General features: G+C 37.3%; 1 protein-coding gene across 5 annotated transcripts in view; it reads left to right on the top strand.

The window, feature by feature from the left end:
• The window catches only part of ROBO1 (roundabout guidance receptor 1), a 674462-nt gene that overhangs the window by 300365 nt on the left and 351006 nt on the right, over nucleotides 1-23091 (top strand). For 2 of the 5 annotated variants that reach the window (XM_064410937.1, XM_064410936.1), the window contains one exon: nucleotides 21558-21641. The exons of 2 other annotated variants lie outside the window; for them this stretch is intronic. In XM_064410937.1, the coding sequence (XP_064267007.1) occupies nucleotides 21558-21641 (84 nt within the window). Of the gene's footprint in view, nucleotides 1-21536; nucleotides 21642-23091 lie in introns of all 5 variants that reach the window. One more of the 5 variants, XM_064410935.1, reaches the window with a different exon arrangement.

Raw genomic sequence — 23091 nt, 5'->3', positions numbered from 1 at the left:
CAAGTATAAGTGGATTTTGATCAAGTTTTACTGGGCCTATAAAATAGCGAATATATGAGGATGTCCAGATTTACTTGTGTTTGCATTGGAAATAGCTCAACTTTGTAAAGTCGCGTGCTGATATGTGTGCACACACTGAGGAGCATTTTTATTTAACATTCTCTTTCCAAACATAACATGCTGTGGATTTAAGAATTGATTTTTATGATGCTGAATGTCATTGAAAAAGTACAGCAAAAAGAGAGTGAACCACTGTTCTTTGCCAGCAGAGGTGGGTGTTAAAAGAAGTATTGAATGTTAATGCCCGTTATTTTTAAAGATGTAAAAGAGGACCCCATTTAGTCCTGCATCACTTTTGGTGCTGCACAGGTTGCTGTCCTTGGTTTGCATGCACTCTGTCATCCTGAGAAGCACTGAAAGCAAAGACCTGTTCTTCTTCTCTTCTTAATTTTTCTTCAGTTGCCACCAGATTTCTGGGACAATGAGCCTTCATGAGAAAGGTTAATTTTGCCTGGTCTTTCTCCCAGAGTTTCAGATGAGAGTAGCTCATCATATCTTGCAGTAAGCTAAATCCTGGTCTGACCTAAGAGAAAATCAGTTAGGATTTAACAGTACCAGCTGCAGGTGAACCTGAATCTATGCAAATCTCTAGAGCAGTTAGGGTGACAGAGACTTTCTCAATCGTTTAGTTTAAATCTGAATTCTCTGTTCTGTCAGACCCCAAATTCTGCTTCTCTCTCCATAGCTTTCAATAGGTTTTGTGTCTTCCAGCAAAAATATACAGCAGAAATATATGTGTCAACGCAATTCTTTTTGAAGGTTCTCATTCATTTACCAGTACACCTGCTACTGTCACAGTTATCAGGGTGACAACCCCCAAAGAAACCTACACGTGAAAGAGAAATTCAGCAGGAAGAGCAGACTGCTGCACATTTTTGGGGATCTCCAGGAGTTTCTGTTGCCTTCTCCTTCCCCCAAAGGTTTTTCTCTTCTGCATTTAGCAGTAAATGCTGCTGGTGAGGCAGTGCTCAGGTTTATCACGGGAGTCAGTTGTGAGTGTGGGCACATTGGCAGATTCTTTCCACTAATTTCTCCTACACATTATAGTAGTTGTTCTCATTCCAAAATGCAAATTAATTGCTTACCATAGGAGAAAATTATGTAATGAGGCTCTAGAGAACATAAATATTTAACCATGTTTTCAAGTACATTCAAATATGTGTGTATGGAGAGGGGAGGAGTTAGTGGAGGCAATATATTCAAATAAACATGTTCAATATTCTATTGTATAACATATCAACCCTGCAAATTCTTACTAATTAGTATTTTGAGCTCTCATGGTGTTACTAAACCATTGGCACCAGATGAATAAAATGTTTAGAAAACTTTTTAATGATCTTATTGGTGCATTCACCCATATCAATGACCAAAATTTATCACGCTGTAGCAAATCAACAGATTTCTTTCTTCTGCTAAATGTTTTTGGCAATGCAGACGGAGAACACAGCAGTCGGGGCCCTGCTCAAAGGCACAGATAACTGAATGGGTTACTTCCTACATTAAAACCAGCTTGTTGACTTGGCAAAGAGCCCTGGTCAAGTAATACAACCAGTGCTGCTGCCATTTGTTAATTCTGCATAATTAAACACCAATTATACATAGTATTGTTTTCTAGCAGGCTCCTCAGCTGGCTTTTCTTTATTATGATTCTGTGCCAGTTTCCTTCCTTATTACTAAAAAGGTCTTTTATTTGTTATTATAATTAGGAGGTTTAAAAGATATCAAATTTTTCTAAAGAGAGAATAGGAAATTATTATGGAAGTTGGCATATCATTTTACATGAGAGACATTGCATATAATAGGTATTTTGATTTTTTGCATAATCTGAAGAATCTGCACTGCACTATTATAGGACTCCCCAGAACAAGTCTATTAGTGAGTATGTAATAACAAATGAATGTATTTAAAAACCATTTCCAAAGTCTGTCTTTTTGGAGGCACCAGGAAATGCAAACACAGAACTGACATTAATTTCTCAGCACTTTCCTCCTTGTCTAGCAAGGCTAAGACCTATTGAAATAAACAAAGCATCTGCTTAACTGCTGTTGTAAGGCATAAAACTCAATATCCTGTTGAAGTTGCAACATTTTATGCATCTTGTCATATCACTAGATGCAAATGAAGACTATATCAAAGGATGTTGGTGATTGTCCTGGTGATTTTAAATGGTAGTGTTGTCAGGGATGCAGCCCTATTAGGAATGATGATGGAGAAATTCCAAGAAAGGTTTTGCTTGTGTTGCTAGGAATAGTGGAATAAGAGGAGAAGAAAGTTGGAGACTGATTTTATACTTTTCTCTTCTGATTTTATACTTTTCTGGTTTCTCTTTCCCTCAGTACGAGGAAGGTATCGGTTACGTAGACTTAATTATTTCTAAATACTTAAGTTCTAAGCTCACAAAAATATTCTAGAAAAAGGTTGTTTGGGGCTTTTTCTCCTTTCTTTATGGTTATTTATATAACAATATTACCAAAGTGTAATATGTACAGCCAAAATAGGTATGGCATATCCCTAGGGATACTATGTGTATAATACAATCCATAAATTTTCTTCTTAAAAAAAAAAAAAAAAACAAGAAAAAAAAAGAGGGGAAATTTTCATGCTTGATAATCATTACAATTTAAAAGCTCAGGAAGGATGTTAACTCTGTCTATGACTCTTAATCCATGGATTATTCAGCTGTCACACACACATACTGAATCTCTATGCAACATCCTCATGAACTCTATTGAGAAATGTTTCTGTGAGTCAGCAGCTGGAGCTCATTTCTCAGCCAAGTTTTTTTCTTCTCTCTTATCTCCTTGTGACTCTCCTCTCTTTATCTATTATTTCCTTCCTTTGAGTTCACATAATTATTGGCCCCCAAATGAAAACGCAGAGTTTTGAGCTTGGTAGTTTTTACTTCTTCAATGACTGGATCACAGGCAAACTCAGCTATAAAGAGGAGAAGATGTAGTTGCCTGCTTAACCTGCAGAGCCATGAGGTCAATGGGACTTCCCACTGCACGTTATAAAAAGGACAAAAGACTTTGTAAGATGAGGCTTTTGGTTCACGTTACAATTTTGTCAATGGAGCCATTTTAAGTTGCAATTGTCAATAAAATCTTCTCTGGACTCTCTTTCAGAATAGGTCAGCTGTTTTGAATCATGGTCTGTTGTGTGTGAAACATATATTTCAAATTCCATAAGCTTGGTAAAACAATACTGTTTTGTCTTACTTGCTTTGAGAATTGTGGTATTTTGGCATATTCTTTGGACCTTTTATTGTCATAGCTATTATTCTTTCTGTCTTAGACATATACTTTCATTTTCATTCTGGTTTAAATAGAAGGGGAAAAATGTGTGATTCTAGGATGGTTTCCAAATTAGTATCTAGATACAGCATTGCTACATCAAGAATATCTTCATTTTAAAGCTGCATCTCACACAGTAGAATTTAACTTGTGAACCATTTTCACCATAGAAAGCTTCCATTTAGTCTTTCATCCTGATAGAAATCTTTTAGACAACACCCATGAAAATCTTGAAAGAAAGAAACAGAGGGGGAATTACAATGAAAAAGATGTATGCCTTTTTTGTTGTTTGTTTCTCAATGGAAATTTTTTTAAAACAGCTCTAGGCTCAGGATGTTATTTATTATTGCTATTACAATAATGCCCCAAATATGGCAGGTGTTGAATTGTTTCCCTGACATGCAGTCAAACCTGTCCCAAGTTTTGAAATGTTAGCTCGTATTCAAAAGAGCTGGGATTGCAACACAATGCAACAAAAGCTTCTGAAACACATAGATAATTTCTCTAGAAGTTTGTGTTGTTGATTTCTAGAGCTTTGTTTAAAGAACACTCCCCAGTCACGGCACTAAGATTTTGCTTGAAGCAAAGTACACACATAAATCCTGTTTTGGATGAGGATAAGTGGGGAGTACGTGCATAAAAATGGGTCACAGCAGTATAATGGCTGCAGCTTGACTTATCTCCCCTAAATGCCAATTTTTATTTATATTCACATGTATTTATTTATAATATATTTATTTATGCACATTCTGAGCGTGTTTTGATATACCAGTGATTAAGTGTAGAATGATGTGATAAGGTGCATTTGCAGTGCACCTGGGACTGCTCCCCTGCAGCCATGCTCCTGAGGCAAATCTGGTGTCACCACTAATAGGCAAAGGTTGAAGGTCACCTGGCTAACAAACCATGAAGGTTAGAAACAGGAGCATCAAGCCATGAGAAAGGATGGACCCTCAGCTCTGCCTGAGGACAGCATTAGCCTCAAGACATGGACAGTCCCACAGCACTTGGCCTTAAGAGGAAGTTGTTTTTATGCCTGTAAAAGCCGTTTCATAATTTAGCTGGAGTTTGTCAAGCTACATTTCTTTTTCTCTGCTTCTGGACTAAAAAACAATGTGATTCTCCTCCTCTCAGATTTGAAAGAGAAAGAGCTGGGAAAAAAGTCAATACAATATAAATAACTTGGGGAAAAAAAAATTGGAAGATAATTTTGCCACACAACAATGACACATGGACCCTCCATATGGCAGTTGTTGATGCCAAGATTTTTTTTGTCTGGAGTTCTTTGTCTTTAGAATAACCTGGGTGAGGTGCAGCTAGCTCAGCTACATGAAGTAAAAATACTTAGACCATATTATTTATTCTTTCCAAATTAAACTTTTTGCTATATCTAAAATGTCACTAACTTCTTAAACTACAAAAAAGCAAATTGTAGCTTCTTTACCTAGACATGATCCCATAAATAAGTTTGGTGAGTGACAAGAGCTGCTTCTATGCAATAGAGAATTAAAAAAAACCTCATTTCATAATTAGCAGAACCTGAGCCAACAGTCTTAGAAGCTGCTTATAAGGTTTCTGCAAATGTGGGATTTGTATGAAGTGAGACACTGAGAAGAATGAAAATCTATCTTGTTTGTATAATGTCAGAATCATGGTTCTGTTGTCAAACATCAAGTTTAAATGATTCTGAGAGCTTCTATAGTACCACAGAAATACCAGAAACCATTTTGACACTAGTTTATAGTAATGACAAAACCTAATCTGTTAAGATTTTGTGTTCATATTTGGTAGGCAAAGTTCTATTTTGTAGCTTAGTTGTCTCATATTAAGAAAGCTGAATTTGTAAGGCTAAGTTTTTGCTAATCACTTAAGAGAATTGCAGAAAACCTATTTTGAATGTTTAACATCTTAATATTTCTATTTTTGCTAAAGAAAATTCCTGTTGTTGTTTCTAAAATATGAATGGTGTTATGTGAGATAAATCATTATTTTACAAAATAGTGAATGTCTATACAGGCTCATAAAAACACAGGGTTTCAGGTGTAGTGGCAAATTTAAGCTCACAAAAACTCTTCCTTTTTTAGGGTACAGCAGTTGATATTTCTCAAGCTGCAATTACAATACCAATACAATGTCTTTGAAGTAAAAGAGTAGTAAGACAAGAATTGTGCTTACACGATTCTTTACCTTCTCAAGTATTGAAAGTTTCAGCAGGTAAAAAATGTTTAAGATAAATGTATGCTTCATAACTTGACAGTTATGAAGCAGCTTTTCAGCTTTTTACTAAACCATTGTATATATTTAATTTATAGTAATAGCAAAGACGTGAAGACACATTTCAATTTGCTGTGGATGTGCAAATTGTATTATTCATTAGTCTTTTATTCCCATTTGATAGAAGGGATACTGAGAGGCTCAGAAATAGATCGAGAGAGGTCTCTGGCATCTTAGTACCTGTCTGAATTTGAGGTCTTTTGATCTGATCATGGTAACTCAGCAAGAAAGTGACAGATTAAGATATCTGATTTCAAAAGTAAGCAGCTGAGATGGTTTCCAGTCTAGCAGTCTTTCTTTCAAAATGTCTGTCACTCCTTAAGATTTCCTCTGCTTTAAGCTGTCGTGATTCTAGGAGCCAGAGCATTTTCTAAAGTAAATTTTTCCTTTGTTTTCTTCCCAAGCAATCAGTCACAAACTGTTTCCTGTAAATTAAAAGAACTTTTGTAAGCCTAATCTTATTTTCTGCAGCACATACAGAGCTTTGCTGGGGAATCAGTTTTCTTTCACATGCATACTTAAAAATGGCAATAGGGTTTACATTTTGCTTTGCTAGAGAAAAGACTAGGAGGAAGAGAGAAAAATAGAAGACAGCAATCAAAGCCTGCATTTTATATTCTATCTCATGTAAATCATAAAAAAACCTAGATTTAAAAAAAATTAATATAACATTTAAACGTGTTTTGGAAAAGCAGACATTAAAACTTGCGTCTTATTCAGAATATTACAGTTTAACACATTAAATACAGTTAGTGGAAGGGAAAATTTATTGCATGCTTATTGATCTTTTAATAAGTATTACAAATGCTCCTTTTTATGCTAATCAGCTAGTTGTTTATTGGCCTGGAAGTGCTTATGAAGCCAGGAGATGGCTCCATATAGGCTTTAATAATATCTTTGGCTTGCTTGATGCTTTGGGCTAGCTAGGTTAAACTTTGAAACTAGTCAGCCTTGTACAGACAGCAGAGTGAAAGCTCTGAAAGATCACCAGGGTTTTAGGACATTTGCTGGTGTCCTTTTTCTCCCTGTATTAGCTCCAACACCACAAGCTTCTAAACACCGGTCTGGAAGCCTTGGTTGTGGAAATCTGGGGAGCAACTTTCTTCAGAAAACTTGTCTCTAGGCACAATGGCACCTCAGATGTCCAGCTAAAATGAGATTATAATATTACCTTCTCCATCTTGTAGACTTCTGAGGAAACTGTATTAGCTCACCATTTGAGATCATTCAGCAGTGGTGTCTGTGAACTAAATGGTTTTAAAGAAGTTTGATTCCTGATCATAGAGTGTCCATACACTTCAAACATTTTGTACTTCTCTTTCTTGCTATCTATTCTCTGCACTGGGACAACACTCTGAAAGGGTCATGAAATTAATGACTCAGAGGTGCCTTGGGAAGCTGTAGTAAGATCAGTCATGCAGCTTTACTTCTACAATTTCCTAAGTTTCAAGTCTGTGGTTTTGTGACAGTAAGAGTATACAGGATTTTTTTTGTTTTGTTTTTTTTTTACTTGCAGAGGTTTTTGGTTGGGAGTTGTAGAGGGTGGTGTATCATAACTGCATGTTAGCTGTTGCTGTTCACTAAAATAACTGGTCACAAGGGTCATTGAAAGAGCCTGTGTCTTGCTCTCATTCAATGACACTCAGGCAGCAGTCTGTACTGTTTCCAATTCTTATTCATTATCACTTATTTCTGTTGTCTGTAGATGCCTGCAAAACATAAAGACAGAGGAATCAGACTTACAAGGGCTGGCTTTCATCCCCCTGAAGGGATTCCTGAGAATATTAGAGGGATGAAAGCAAAACTCTGTGTTTTCATCCCTTCAGACTTTCTGCTTTTCTCCCCTTTCCACGCTATAATTTCATCTCCTCCCCTCCCAGCAGCAGCAGCTGGAGCTCAGCTCCAAAGGCCCCTGGAAGATCTCCCCAGAGGCACCTCCCTGACCCCGCTGGGGCTCCAGCCTCAGCTGCAGCAGTCAGGGGCTCTTCCCAAGCCCAGCCTTTCCCTGTGCCCGAGCGCTGCGTGAGACACCAGCCGGATCTCACCAAGTGTCCTTGCAACAGGAGATCTGGCTCTTTTTTTCCTCAGAGATCTGTTTTCACTTTTTCCAGTAATAAAAATACAAAAGAAGTCAATTGTTTTCTTAAAAGAAGCCACAGACTGCACCAAATGTGTGCTCTCTCTGCTCCCTTCCTCTTTTCTCCAAAGATATTAATGAGATGGTAAGATAAACTTCACCTCCCATCTTGCAGCTCCCCTTGACCTTGAAGCAGCTGAGGGAAGCCTCTGTGAACACAGTTTTTATACAAATGCAATCCTAAACTTTGTCTGATTTTCTGCTAACAAAACTTTTAACACTGCATATCCTGAAGCATTAAAAAAAAAAGCCTAGAGTCTTCAGGCTTGATTGGGGAAAATGCTTGCTGTTGAGAAAGAGGGTTTTTTAAAATAAAGAAAATATCAAAAATATCCTTGCAAAGATTTAACTTTCTAAATCCACATTGAATAAAATAACAACTGATAAAATTAGTCTAGGAGTGAAGGATTTATGATTAGTTGAACTGTTATGTTGAAAAATGAAAACCAGTTTCACAAGAATAGTCACATTTTGTGAGGAGGAGGCAAAAGGAAAAAAAAATTGTGCTGCCTCTAGAATTTTTTAAAAACACATTCTGTTAATAGTAATGTCAAGTATTCGATTTTTTGAGCTGTGTTTTGCTTGTGTCCTAGTTCAGTCTGCTCCATACCTTTTCTTCCAGGAAAAAAAAGAAAAATTAAAATTGAAGTCATTTGAACAAAGTGCAGTGCATCCTTTCTGACCTTGGAAGAAGATTATTTCCCTTTCTTTCACCGATCATCCTTCTTCAAAACAGACAAACATTAGGGTGGGAGTCATCTGCTCTGCTCTTTACTTTTCAGTGGGAAGAAAAAAAGAAATGCCTTTTAAGTTGCCTGTGAAATCAGATGTGCATAGAGTGGAGTATTTCCCCCTCTTCTAATCTTCAGATACTGGCAGGCCAAACAAACCATGGTCTCAGATATTTAAAACCTCTGAGTTTTGTGTGAAAGTTATGCTCAAGATGTATCAGATCCTCAGCTAATACAATTCTGTTTGAGTCTTTTCTAATTCCTCACAGTACAGCACTTCCAAGGATCACCTAGTATTTATTAATGTGATTTTTCCTGGTGTGATTATATCCATACATCCTATAATTTAAGAACAGGAAATCCATTGTATAATAATCATTTCTAAACTGCAATTTCAAACATTTATCATTTAAATATTTTTCTCTAAAATTAATATCTCATGGTTGCTTTCACCTTGGTTGGATGATGTATATAAGAATGAACATGGAAGAGAATCAATATAGCTATTAACTGACTTGCCCACAGGATATGATAAATGAGGGGCCAGTTTAAATTCGCCTAAATTTTCCTTGATAGTATACCATCAGAAAAATCTTCATCTGCCTATAGCATTTTTCATCAAGTGCATTTTCTTGCTACTTATGAATGGCCTTTATTTTTAATTGTGAGAATCTAAATAGTAGAATCAGTTATTCGTTCACATGTAAGAAACAAGAAATTTCTATTAATGTCACAAATTCAGATTATTAAATATATATCGATAAAATAAGATGAATGGGATGAGGAAGGGCTTGGGAGTGTTTTATTTTAGTGTGATTTTTTACAGAATAGGGATTCTGCCATCATAGAGGCAGCATCTGTTGGATCTCCTGATGTAGTCTTTTTTGCATTCACTTGCTAATCTTCATTAATATATTAAATAAAGACAGAAGGAGTCTCAAAGCTATACCTGAACCAGTGGATGTGAAGTGCAGTTGCATTTTGTCTGCATATTAGACAATATTTTGTTATAAACCAACTTTTCTCTTTTGGTTGTCTTGAGAAAGACACCTCTGGTGGGATGTTTCAAGGAAAGTGGGAATGGTTTTTTCCAGGACTTTGATTGGAGTGACTGGGGGAGCAGGACCCTGAGACACTCAGCCTGAATCTAGTCAAACATAATTATCTTCAAGTTTCAAGCTGAGGAGAAAACCTTAAATAGGAGCTTACCTGGGGAGCCTTCTTAGGCATGAGTGCTAATCAGTGTAGAACTAGTTAACATTTCAGTCAATGTTTATGGTAGATTTTGTTTATTTATTGCAGCTTTTTTATCCAGTTTTTCCTCTATCATTGAACATAAATTTCTTTATATCTGTCACTTTTGTAAGACTAAATGTATTTTCAAAATCATAGCCATTTAGAAAAAAAATAAACCATAAGGAAAACATCTTAGATTGAGTTTAATTATATTATTTCTAATAACAAATGTTTCTGTTTTTATTTCTCAATGTTTTGTAGCTAAGGTAAAAGTTCTAAAACATTTATCAGTTATAGAAGATTTTCCTGAAGGGCATTTGAAATAGTCTTCACTTCAGGTGTAAAGTTTTTCTCACTGAGTTCTTTCACACTTTGGTTTTGCTCAGTTTGAGCATTTACGTGCATTTACAGCTTATTTATCTCTACTGTTAAGCTTTCAATATTATATCATATCTCCCTGGTCACTCTACAGTTGTAGAACATCAACACAATTTTGGTAGATTTTAATAAACTGTACATTTTCAGTAACAGGAATGATGGGGTAAACTCAGTAACTTTCTTTTGGTTTAAGGTTTAATTTTTTTCAGTATTTTCCAAGACTTGTTTTACTGTTTGAAATATAAAATAATAGCATTCTTTGTTGTTTTACTTTCTAACTAGTGTTCAATGTCAGATCGGTCTCTAGCTGGATGTGTTATTTGATCCAATGTGTTACTCTCTTTTTTTCATATCCAGCGCCTTCTGAAATTACAGTGCTTTTCCAGGAATCTTCTGTAGTCTGGCCTCCTAAAAGGAAATATGATTAATCGCTTTCAATACACTAAAAATGCTTTCCTTTCTCTAAGGGTCTTGTGCATTTGTATTATTCTCCTGTCTCCTTCTCCCATAATTTTCATACCTATATTCCCACCAAAACAAATAAACTTGAAGCCAGTAAAAAAATACTAAATTTCTTTTCATATTGTTCTATGGTACAAGTTTAGTATAGTAGTTGGAGTACACTTATGTATAGACTTTTTTTTTATGTATATCTTGAATATACCTAAAAATCCTTAGTGTCATGATATGCTGCAATTGCAAACTAGCAAACCCTCAGATAGAGATGTTTAAATTCGGTAGCAGTAGGAATGGTGTATCAATGAGCTCTGAGCCACCTCACAACTCGTTTGTGAATGATAGGTTATTTGTACAGGTCTGGGTCAATGGCTCAGTGGTTATCAGTGCCTAGACCTTCTGAAATTCTGTTGTATAAGATATTTAAACTCTGCTCCTCCTATTTAGGTTTAAATGCTCTTTGTAGAGAACTAAAGCTTTCCACTGCAGACCTAACTCGATTCTGAGGTTCCCCACTGACCAGCCAGTGAAAATGTTGCTGAAGGACATTTTCTTGGTCTAGTGTCCCATCTGCAGCTCTCTGAGCCCTTCTGCAGCACCCAGCAAGGGCTGGGCACAGCTGGCCCACTGTCCCCTGTGTCACAGCTGGGCCACCCCTGGGCTGAGGTGTCAGCCAGGACCAGAGAGGAACCCCACGGGCACCAGGGCACGCAGGAGCCTGGCAGGGGCTGCTGACAGCCACCTCAGGGCTCAGCTCCTGAGCTCATTTCATCCCCCCATGGCAGCACACAGCGCTCAGATCGCAGCCAGGGCATCATCTTCCCTGCTGGAATTCAGTGCTGGGTAGCAGTCATCCCAGCCCGTAGGGATGAAGCATCTACTTCTGATTTTATCCAGTTTGACATGTTTAAATTTGATGAGGATCTATCTGTGCTAGAGGCGCTTGAGGGCCCCAGCAATATGGAACCAATCATGCTAGAAATACACGAGATGTATAATGTTGCTTCAGAAGTATTTTTTATTTCCTGCCCAAAGCAGCTGCACCAACACATTAAATGAAGGTAGGACAAACAAACAGGGCTTGATAAAGAAATTTTTCTTTTTTTTAAGCTGTCACTCTTGCAGTGTTGTACTTTAGGTCAGCGATATTAAAGCTGTGACCCAGTCAGCAATGATATACTTGGGAAACTTTCTTTGACACAATGAATTCTTAGTCATCTGTGCTTCCATTTTCAGTTCACTACTGGTGATAAATGAGCCTTTTATTATGAGAAGCCTAATTTCCTGGTCTCTAGCTCCATGAAGGTTTCGGTTTTGCATAGCTCATACAAAACACAAACCACAAAATACAAATATTTCCTTCCATTTGCTATTTAGTTGTTTTTCTCTATCAATGCATAAACTGAAGCTTCTGATAAGGTTGTGTTTTTCTCTCTATTTATCTCAAAGATCTGGTAGGCTTTTGAACATAGATGTGGAATTTGGTTAATCTTTAACATCTTGATAATCTCATTCATCAAAATTTTGATATGGCTGCTTTTGTTATTTACACTGGTATTGTTCTCACCATATTTGTGTAGTTTAAAACTTATTCTTCAGCGTTCATACTTGATTGCTTTGGGCTTTGTGCTTGCTTCCAGTTACAGCTCTAATTCTGGGATTCCTGTGAATCTATTGAAGGTCCTTTTTTGTTTCAAAATTACTGCCTCTAGCTAATAATTCCTATGCTCAGTATACATTGTATTACAAATTTAAAATATTTAGAGAAATCTGTATATCCTTGTAAGCCCAAGTACCCCTTGCTGTGTTGCATGATTTCTTATCTGGTACTAATTTTGCAGAGTTGAATTCTGACAAGATAGAAGAGTTATTGATTTTTCTCCTCCTTAGCTATTTCATTTCATCATTGTTCTATTTTGCCTGGAGTTTAAGTTCATAAACCTGGAGTAATTTTTGACCTTGTGCTTTCTTTTGAGGCTGACATTAATCACACTGAGAAATGAGATTCCCAGCTGGAAGATGCTAAAGAACCATTAGGAACTATTACATTAACTGACCACTATTTTATCTTTCCTGGTTCAGCCTGAGAATTATTAAGTTGATTGGGACATATCTGTATGTTTCATTATAAGCTAGATAGTAATTGCTAATTCTTTATTTGTGGCTCTTTCTCCCACTTCCCTGAAGTATTCACAGCTGTGCTAACAGAACCCTTCATCCAGTCAATGGGAGCATTTTGCTGCTTTAACAAGAAAGGGCTTCAAGCCTAATATCAAATTTTCCAGGCAAATGCTTACATGCTCCATCATTTGTTTTCTTAAGGATATGGTTTTGAGCAGTGAGTAGTCAGCTCAGGTAAACAAAGCAAGCAGGAACACCTGTTGTACAGCTTCTCTCCAAGGCACAAAGTCAAAAACCTACTTTGTAAAATGCATTTCATTATGCTGCAAAAAACAGAAATTTCTCAGAAGAACTTTACAGAGAGAATGCCTGTGATCAAATAACAAAAGGAAAAAAAAAACTTCCCTGAAGTCCTTACCTCTATTTAGCATGAATAAAAGAAAACCATTTTTTTTAATCTTTGGATTAAAAAAAAAAAAAAGTATTGCTGCATATGAGTTTCATTTAATACATTTGGAAGGTGAATAGGAAGGGGAATTCTGGACAGCTTGACTGATTACCATGTTGTATGGATATGTTTGTGTGGTTTGACGATGCTTGTAGCTTGCTGTAAATTTATCCTTGTAGAGAAGTACTGACTAACAGTCCATGTTTTTCTACTCCACGCCTTTTTACAAGTCACTGTGAATATCTGTTTATCATGCAAGTCACCTTTTCACTTCACTTCAAAATCATCCCTGTACATTACCTACCAAAGACTTTCCTGGTAGGATGCAGTGATTATAATTGTCAAGTACAACAGGGTTGAATCTTCACTTTTTTAATCCTTTAATCACCCCATAGGCTATAGCATAGTTTCGCTTTGTACAGAAGACAACTTAAATAGAATGTGATTGGCTTTAAGTAAGGAAGGACAGGGACCTTTACATCCTGTCCTGTCTGCTGGCTTCTTTGTCATAGCCAGAGAGCTGGGATGTGGGAGACAAAAAAGAAAGAAAAGCACAGAAGAGCAACAGCCTATATAAAACATATATTCTCTAAGAAATTCATAGGCTGAAGGCATCAGTAATCACAATGTGGCTGAAGTCACTGTTGAAAGATAGAAAAAGTGCTGGAAACAGCAAAACAGTTCAAAATGTAGCCCTTTATAAAGGAGCTAAACCAAACCAGAATAGCCAGGAGTGTCTTCTGAAGGCAAATAACCTGTGATTCTTGTGATACCAGGGAGAGTTTCTTGCTCAAATGCCTGTGTTAATAGGCCGAGTTAATGTGCCAGTGTCTTGCCTTGCTGGACAGTGTATTAGTGCAAGAATGTCTGTTCTTTCTTTAAGCAAGCATTGACATACATTGATTTAACAATATTCTTCATGCTGAGCTCTGCAGATAGACTGGCAAAATGTAAATGACACAGCTGTGTTGCAGATATATCTTTGACAACTCAGAAGATGACTTTGCATATTCAGAAAAGCAAGGGAATGAGAAAGGACTTTCTCAGCTGTTGGATTGTGTACATCCACTTCAATATTCATTTTTATGGTAGTTTTAATTTCAAATCATGTCACTGCAAGGCTGCTGGTATGCTGAATTAGTTCCTGCGTTTTTGTTTGTCTGTAATTGTCATTAATGAGGGAAATTCATCACCTTTCCAAAGTTTACCACTCAGCTGAAAAATATAAGGGGTAATTTAGCATGGTGGAATTATTGCTGTTTTCCAGCTCTACAGCAAAGAGCAAGGGAACCCAGATCTCTGCTGCTATTTTGGGGGCAGCTTCTTGTAGAGCAGCTGCATAATTCAGCCTCAAAACATTTTTGCAGGGCTTCAGCCATGGAAGAGGAGCTGCAGGGGTTAATGCCTGGAGGACTGGGTGTGGACTCAGTTTAATTCAATAGCTAAGGGATTACTGCAAGAAGTCCAGTGGAGTTGGAGGATTGCATGGGAAGCTTGCATAACCAGTTCTTCAGCTGTACATGGTATTAGTTGCTATTATTTAAATGTCTTGATAGTAGTTCCCACAGCAGTCAGAACTTTCTTGACAAACATGTAAGTTTACTTGGAAGAAAACAAAATAAGGGGTCTTCTAAGGGAGAGAACATTTCCTGAAGCAATTTAAAACTCATTGTTTGCAGTGAAGAGAAAATACTGGTATGAACAAATCTATGTCAAGTAGGTCTTATGCATATGTCATATTGAACATAGTCAAGATGACTGGTGAGCAGCTACTAAAAGGTCATTTATTTCTGCATTTTCTGGAGAAACATTCTTTGTTACCTTGGAGTAGAAAATTCTGTTGTAAATCTTGTTCTCCCTCCCTAGAAAAATGGCTTCTTGTCCTAATTAATCATAGTCCCTTGCACAGGCTACTGATGGGTCTCTTATCTACCCCTGCAACAAAAGCAGCTGGGGCCACCACCTGTTAACTCACTTCCAGCACCATTTAATTAGCCTGAGTGGCTGCTAACTTCAGGTTTGTCTGGCAGGGAAAGAAATGGGAGCAGATGCAAAACAGGAGAGTGCTACAAGGGATAGCTCAAGAAGGGCAAGGAAAAACCAGAAAAAGTCAATGAGCAAGGGCAGGTAGACAGAGAACAGGCAGGTTTGGTAGCATCAAAGTCTTGCAGTGCAAGCTTGTTGTGCTCACTGCCAAATTCCAAGTTTGGAGAAATTCAAGTGTTCAGTCAGAAATGTTTCTATGTGATTGGATTCATACAGTGATGACCCCACATAAGACTTCTGCTTATGGTTCGGCTACTCAGTAAAATATATTTGCTGGATCTGCATTGAAGTAGCTCAACACCTTTGTTTATTACCTACTGCATAAATAAATAAATAAATTGCAAAGATACAACAAGGTTTTTTCATGCTTATGCATAATAAAGCCCTCACTCATTTACTTTGTGGTTCTTACTTAAAGGCTGTTATTGAATGAGTTGTGAAAATAAAGGGAAGGAAAGGTTTTTAAACAGCATCCTTACTAAGGTTTTGTCAGGATTTCAGTCATGAACTGTTCTTTGAAGATAAGCAAAAAAGAGATACTCAAACCATTAAATAAATGTTTTATTCTTCCTTGTTTTAGAAAAAATAATTTCTAAGGGGTTTCTTTTACACTACAAAGTGTTCTTTGCTCATCAAAAGAATATATTTTGAGTGTAATGAATAACATTTCTCTACCCGTGTGTAAGTGTACATTCTTTTTTTAGACTACTTATTCAATTGCTAGAACACATTTGTACAAGCTATTAATAAAAAAACATCTTGCAGATTTATCTACCATTTACTTGAGCCAAGTCACATTAAGGACATGGAGAGCAAATTATGGGAGAGCAAATTCTTGCATTTTCCCTTTAGCTTGAATCTTTCTTAACTTCTGAAATAAGGCAGCTGAGCAGTGTAAATTTTTAATGAACTACCTATTTCTTGTGGAGACTCTTAGCTGATGAAAGTGGTCATAACTTGCTAAATTATCCTACTTAAACAAGTTAACTGGATGAATGTTCCAGTCTTTAGAAAGATGCTGTATTAAGTCTTATGAAAAAGAATACTTTGTTGGAGCTATTATGAAATATTGCTAAGGATATTAATGAGATTAACAGGTTTCTGATACAGACCTGTGAGTATTCACCAAGCTGTGATAGTCTAAAGATAACATAATTATTCCCAATTCTGCACATAGCCTGAAGTTATTCCTTTTGTTCCAGATCTGAAGAATATGTCTACATCCTTGAAATCTTGTCTGTATTTTTCTAAATAAGCATATTCTATTAGACTGTACAAAATTTGCTTTTTGTGGATTTAATGATTTGACTTTTATCAATGGTTCTCCTTTAGGCACTAGCCTTAGTTATATTCTGAGAGCATAAACTGTTTTGTCATTGTGTACAACCAAGTGAAGAAATAAGAATAAATTTTTCTTTAAGACATAGTGTATTTCTATTGCAACTCCAGAGAAAGCCTAGAATAAATCAAAACACTGGAAAAAAACTTGGCTACTAATTTACTAATTTAGTTCCTCGTCTTAAGCTGTGGTTTGATGCAGTCCCAGTTGGGCTTTTTTTCTGATGTCTCTTCCTGAATTCGTCTAGATCACTAGAAATTAATCAATGGGAATTGATCCAATTTGTAGAACACAATTCTAATATTGATAGTAGTTTATATTCATTTGCTTCATCCTAATCTTTTATTAATGCTCATTTGCAAAATGCTGTTCATGCTGTTTCCTTCCAGTTTTATACCCCCAAGCGATTGATGATAATGAAATTTAGAGAAACATAACAAGAAATAATGAAGTTATAAATTTTGGAATTAAATATGGGTAACAGTTACTATTTTTTGTAGTCAGACATTTTTCAGTAGGTGACTTTAATTTCAGATAAGCAAAGACCAGTGTAGAAAGTCAGACACATGAAATTCTTACAGAAGTAAGAAGTTGTGTCTGTTTACATCTTTTCAATTTTTCTTTATGTCCACCAGGAGGCTGGGCCAGGGCATCAATACTGAATTATCTGGGGATTTTTAAGGATGCATCATCAATAAAATGTGTCATCCAGATATATCTCCAGATTCAAAAGAAGCAATAACTGATGGCATCACTTTCTCTTACCAGTGGGGAAAAAATCACTGGTGGCTTTTCTATGAAGAGCATAGCCATGGTTAAAAACACGTTTAATATAATTTTTGAAGTTAGAATTGTAAAATGCACTGGAATATAAATAGCTCTGAAAATAAGTGTGTCTGTCTAGTTTGAGGTGTTCTAGGAGCCAAATGAATGAATCGCCAATAGAATTAATAGAATAGTAAATATTTATTATTTAGATTTTCTAAAAATTTTGAAGAGCTATAGATTCATGAATTAAAGTATCAATGGTGTGGCCATCCAATAAAATGAAATAACTTAGAGATTTCAGTAGAAATTTAACTGGAAAAGGCTCCTCGCATTGATATAAATCTCCAGCTGCCATTAGCACCGAAAATTGTTCTGAACCTGAATGATTATGCAAAATCCTCTTTATGCTTGGAAGGAGTTATGTGTGCTTGGGCTGACTAAACCTGAAAACATTCCACCAAAAAGCTGAAGTATTCAGTGCTGGTAAATTTAACATTCTCCTCTCAAGTGCAAGTAGATGTTTGTTGTTTTTTTTGATTATTTTTTTTAATGTCTTGCCCAAATTAATGAATGGTGGCTCTAGAAATTTCTGTGGAAAGAGAGAATGAGATTTTTTTCATCATGATGAGGGTGTTCACCCTCTCAAATGAAGAGCATCTCAAGTGCTCCTGTGAAAGCAAAGCATAGTGGCAATTGCTAAGGGGTGGCTTGATCCTTATTTTTTGTTACTCAAAGCTTCATTTTTCAACTCGCTCTTCCCAAATAAATTCATTTGGAACTATATTAAAAAGTAAAAAAAAAAAAAAAAAAAAAAAAAAAAGGAGGGGAACTAATTTTGACTTTTTCCTGAAGTTTTGCATACTTACAGATAAAAGTATTTTTTCTGTTGTTTTTGTTTGTTTGTTATTTTGTTGGGCTTTTTTGTTTGTTTTTTTTGCGGGGAGGGGTGTGCTGTGTAGGTTTTTTGGGCTTCTTTGGTTGTGTTTGTTGTTTTGATTTTTTTTTTTTTTTTGTTTTACATAATGAATCAACCAATTACAACCTAGGCATCTTTTTAAAGTTTAAGCTTTATTTCAGTGAAAATGGGCTCTTTTATTGAGTAGCTAAGAGAAAATAGAAACCTTGGTTTAAGTAGTTCTTGTCTGATACAGAAATTCAACCAAAATGTCCAGCCACATTGGAGAGTCTTTTTTTAGGGACATCTCTCTCTGTCACTCCTGTGAAACTTCTTAAGGACTGATTATGACATTTCTTTGAGGGATTAGGCACCAGGTTCAGCCTCTGCTTTGACTCAGACTGAACTGTAAATTCTTCATATGTCAGGTGAATTGTTCTTGGGCTTATAGTTCATTTGCTTCACATTTTCTGGCATTGCAACAAGTTTCAAAAAGTGTAATGATGTAAAATTGTTTATTATGTTTAAGAGAGCCAAGCTGAAAATTGCCTGATCCTACAGCATGGTAGTCATAAGAAATACATCATGTCTTAACATTCAAGACTTTTACTTGCCATTCAACAGAGTGCCTTCACAGCAGTCCTACAGTGAAATGTGTTATTTAAGTCAACACTACTTACCTCTGTTAAGTTATTACAGAGACTCCCAAGCAAAGCTTCTGATGCAGCTGGAACTAAATTCAGCCCAGCACAGAGGGCAACAGCCCAAACTGTAGCACTTATTGTTCAATGAAATGGGTAGAATTTATCATTAGATAGTCATTTCCAGCCAGAGATTATAATTTAACATTAGTTGAATATAATTTTCAATATCAGGTGGAAAAGTAGCATTTCTCAAAGAATGAGAGAGTGAACAAGGTCTGTATAATTTTAGATTATAAAAGTAAATAACAAGTGCATTATCACAAACAGATATAGTGTAAGTATCAGCAGTGTCAAAAAGAAACTAATTCCCTCCCTCATTTACTTTTACTGAGTGATTGGAGCCAAGATTTGCAAAGCCCAAATAGCTGCAAGTAGTTGTAGCCTGGTTTTTACAGCTGCTGCTCTCCCAGCCTGTTGGCTTTCTTGAATTCGCAGCATTTCTCTATTGGAGACTGATCCTGTTAAAACTCCTAAGTGAGCTTTTCTAGGGGCCAACATTAGCATTGCCATTAGCATTGGTTGGTTGTGAGGTGCTGTTTGGAATTCCATATCTGAGGGGCTATCTTGGGTAAAAAGTCTGATTCATTGTGAAATTCTATTTTGCACATGAGACCAAACATTACAGTGACACACACAGGACACTTCCAGTAGCTCTCAGCGCATCTTCTTCCCCCTCAATCATTTTGAGCAGTGTGTGGTTAAATCTCCTAGAAGGCAATCAGTCTCTCAGAATGATGATCAGCAGGTTCATTGGTTAAATTTGGTCTGGGCTCCCTGTAGTTGGTTATAAACCGTTGCACTAAAAAAGGTAGGCACAGCCTCTGCCACTTAAATTAATAAGAAGTCCCGTCCTTCTGTCCTTTACTGCAGTAATTTAAAACTTTGACCCAATCAACCCCTGAATGCAAATGAGTGAGCAATCTGGAGAAAGAGAGTGTTGATCCAGTCAATCTGCAGCCATTTTCAGAGCAGATTTTAAAGATGTACGTGACATTGGCCATTAGTGAGCCAGCAAAGATGAATGGGCCAATAAACGAACATATTTCACTTCTTTCATCTGCCAAGATGAAACATCATCTTGGTGTTCGGCTGCTTTTTTGTTGTTTGGTCTTTTATTTTCTTAATTTGCACGACAGTATTTTGAAAGGCATGCTATCAATCCTTTAATTGACTTTTCTAAAGAAATATTTTTTTCCAATAAGTCTCCTTGAGTGGGTTGGTCTTGAGGATTTTGGTTTTCTTAATATTTTTTCTTTCTAACTCATTCAAAAGATTTTGATTTTAGAGACATTGTCTCTAAGATTGTTCAGAAAACAAGTAGAGAAATGAATGTTTGGCATTGCATTTTAAAAATCAGAAAGACTGAACTAGTAAAATCCAGCATCCAGGGAAAAAAAAACCACCACTTTTTTTTCTTTTGTCTAGTTTTGTTTCATTTACAGTTGCTTTGGGTGTTTTATCAAAGTTCAGAGTAATTTTTAGCAGAGTGGATTTTGTTGAAAATTAACAGTTATTTTCAGTCTTTATAGAGGTCCAAAATATGTCTGAGAAAGCAAAACATGTCTTTGCAATAATTAATAAATTATCTGACACCTGTCAACAGAGAAAAAAGGCGAAAAGCAGCCTATTGTTGTGGTAGTGTTATTTTTGCAAGGACGTTTTCTTCTTGAAATTTTCATCCGAGCAAAATACTAATGTTGCTTTTTAGGTGTTATCTGTTGGACAGTGCACTATCAAAAGTAAACTTAAATAGGATTTAAGTTTAATAAGCAGTTTTACATTGAGAGCAAAAAGGTGCGGTGCTATTGTCGACAAATTCCTTTGAGTTGTGCCGTTTTGTTTTCAGAGCAACTGGAATTTAATTCTTTTTTGTTTGTTTGTTTGTTTGTTTGGAATTATTTAGTTCATCATTACAAGTTCATCATATATAGTTCATCATTACAAGTTATATTTGTGGTGCTTTGTGGTTCTTTGATCTGCAATTCATCCCGGGGTCTTAAAACATGTGTTCATTATGTGTTTAGCTGACCAGCTGCCTTCCTTTTTTTTTTTTCCTTTTTCCAATGTGAAAACTGAGTGATTCCTTGCAGGGATCTTGTAGCGGGAAGCGCATCCAAAAGGATGCTGAGCCGCTCCTTTTGGCGCAGGGCTGAGCCCTTTCCCTGCCCCATCTCCCGGTGCTCGCCGAGCCCCAGCCGCCCCCCGCCCCCTCCCCACAAAGAGGTGAAGTCCCCCGGGTCTGTAATTGCCAGGAGATGAAGCGGTGATGGGGAGCGATCGCAGTCAATAGCTTTGATTAACAATAAGGTGGGAAATTAGCGATGCTAGCATTCAGCTCCCCTGCCTCGCCGTCCCCATATGCTCCCCGCAGCCTGCGCTGGCTGGTTAGCAGGGTGGCCACCGTGCCTGGCGGGCTGCAGAGCGACACTGGCAGAGGGGACACCAAGGGACACCAGGGGACAAGAGGGGACAGCTTTTTGGGGAGCCTGGACAATGCTCACGGCTGTGTCTCCGCCACGCAGGAGGGGGAAGGACGAGGTGTGCCGGGTGCTGGCACTGTGGCTCTTGCTGTCGTGTGTGGATTTAATTGTGTCTGGACGTGTTGTGATCAAAATGGCAACTACTGTTACTCCTGTGACCCCATCAGCAGCTCTGCTGTTGTTTCCGACAGACTCCGAAGACCCAGAGAGGGGGAACGACAGCGGGACGCCACTCCCCACCTCTGATCACGGCGACAATTCGCTGGGCTACACAGGTAGAGTGCACCTTTCCAAAATATTCCTGACTGCCTCCTTCTGACACTTTCCACCCCATCTGCCATTGCCACCTGTATAAGTTCCTTAAATCGTCTTCGCTAGCTGGCTCTCTTTCTCCATCACCTTCAGAAGTTCAACATTGTTAGCACTGTTGGGAAATGTTATTGTGTCTTTTAACTAACCAAGATGACTGTCCTTGTGTGTGTGTTAGTACATGTCAATTATTTAAATGTTTAAATTTGCTCTGTTGAGACAATGCGCCCATTATTTTCCTTTGAACTGTATATATTAGTGCATGAGGCAGTGTATCATCTCAAAGAAATTTTTCCAAAGACCAAGGGGATTTTTCCATTTGTTTATTTGGGGATTCTTTTTGCTTTGTTTCTGTTATAAACAAAAGTAAAATACATTGCAGCAGGGAAGAAAACCCAAATGTGATTGGAGAAGAGTGTATTTCATTGACTTCTGCTTTGCATAAACTACAGAAATGTGTCTCTAGGCCAAATAAGAAAAGCCACAGAATAAGCAGCACCATACAGCAGTGATCTCTGAGGAACCCAATCCTGCAACTCCTCTGCAGCCTGAAATGTTACCCAGCTCCAGGAGTCACTGCCCACAGCCCAGTCTCAGCTGCAGTCACCATGAACCACTGGTGGCCCAGTGTGACTCAGATATTCCTAACTAAGACAGTCTTGCAGGGTACAAGAAGAGGATAGGCAGGTATATAAGAGACAGCAATTTCTTGTCTATTCATAAAACTTCAGGCCCTGTTATGTGCCACTTACAGTGATTGCAGCTTTCATCACCTGCCCCTCACAATCATCTCTGCATGCGGTTTAAAACCTTGACACATAATTTTATTTCAGTTTGAATTTTTTTTTTTTCTAAAAGGCTAAAAAAAAGTAAAGCAATACATATTTCACCTCAGTCATGATAGATGCCTTTTTAGGAAAACATCACATGAATCCTGCTGCACATGGATTATTTAGACTTTTCTGCATTCTGAATATTCTTATTAAATACATCAAATTCCTGAATATTCCGATTTTGTTCTGAATTCTTCCCTTTGCATGCTGCAAGCCTGTGACATGTTCATTTTTGATGCATATGAGATCATCATATTGACAAAATATAGCTTTAAAAATGGGGTTTTTTCCTTACTGTAAGACTTTTGCTTTCAGAAAACAGGGATGGGAATCATGATCCCTGGTTCTTGTGTTTAAGCAGCCACTAATTTACTTGGAACAGTGAGTCAGACTCTCTTAATAATAAACTGGTTTAGTTTTACCTGGAAATGAGCAGTCAGTTCCCCTCCAGCCTCCCCACCCATCCCAGGTCTGGGCTGGTGCTCTACAGGCAGATTCCTGCACCTGACAGCCTCACACCTGCCCACAAGGCATGTGAGGGACCCTGTATGCACCCCAAAAGCCCCCTTAGGCAGTAGAGTAG

This window comes from Passer domesticus, chromosome 2 (assembly GCF_036417665.1).
Source record: "Passer domesticus isolate bPasDom1 chromosome 2, bPasDom1.hap1, whole genome shotgun sequence".
Lineage (NCBI taxonomy): Eukaryota > Metazoa > Chordata > Aves > Passeriformes > Passeridae > Passer > Passer domesticus.
Note: the sequence above shows the minus strand (reverse complement) of the source record. Positions and strands in the feature narration are given on the sequence as shown.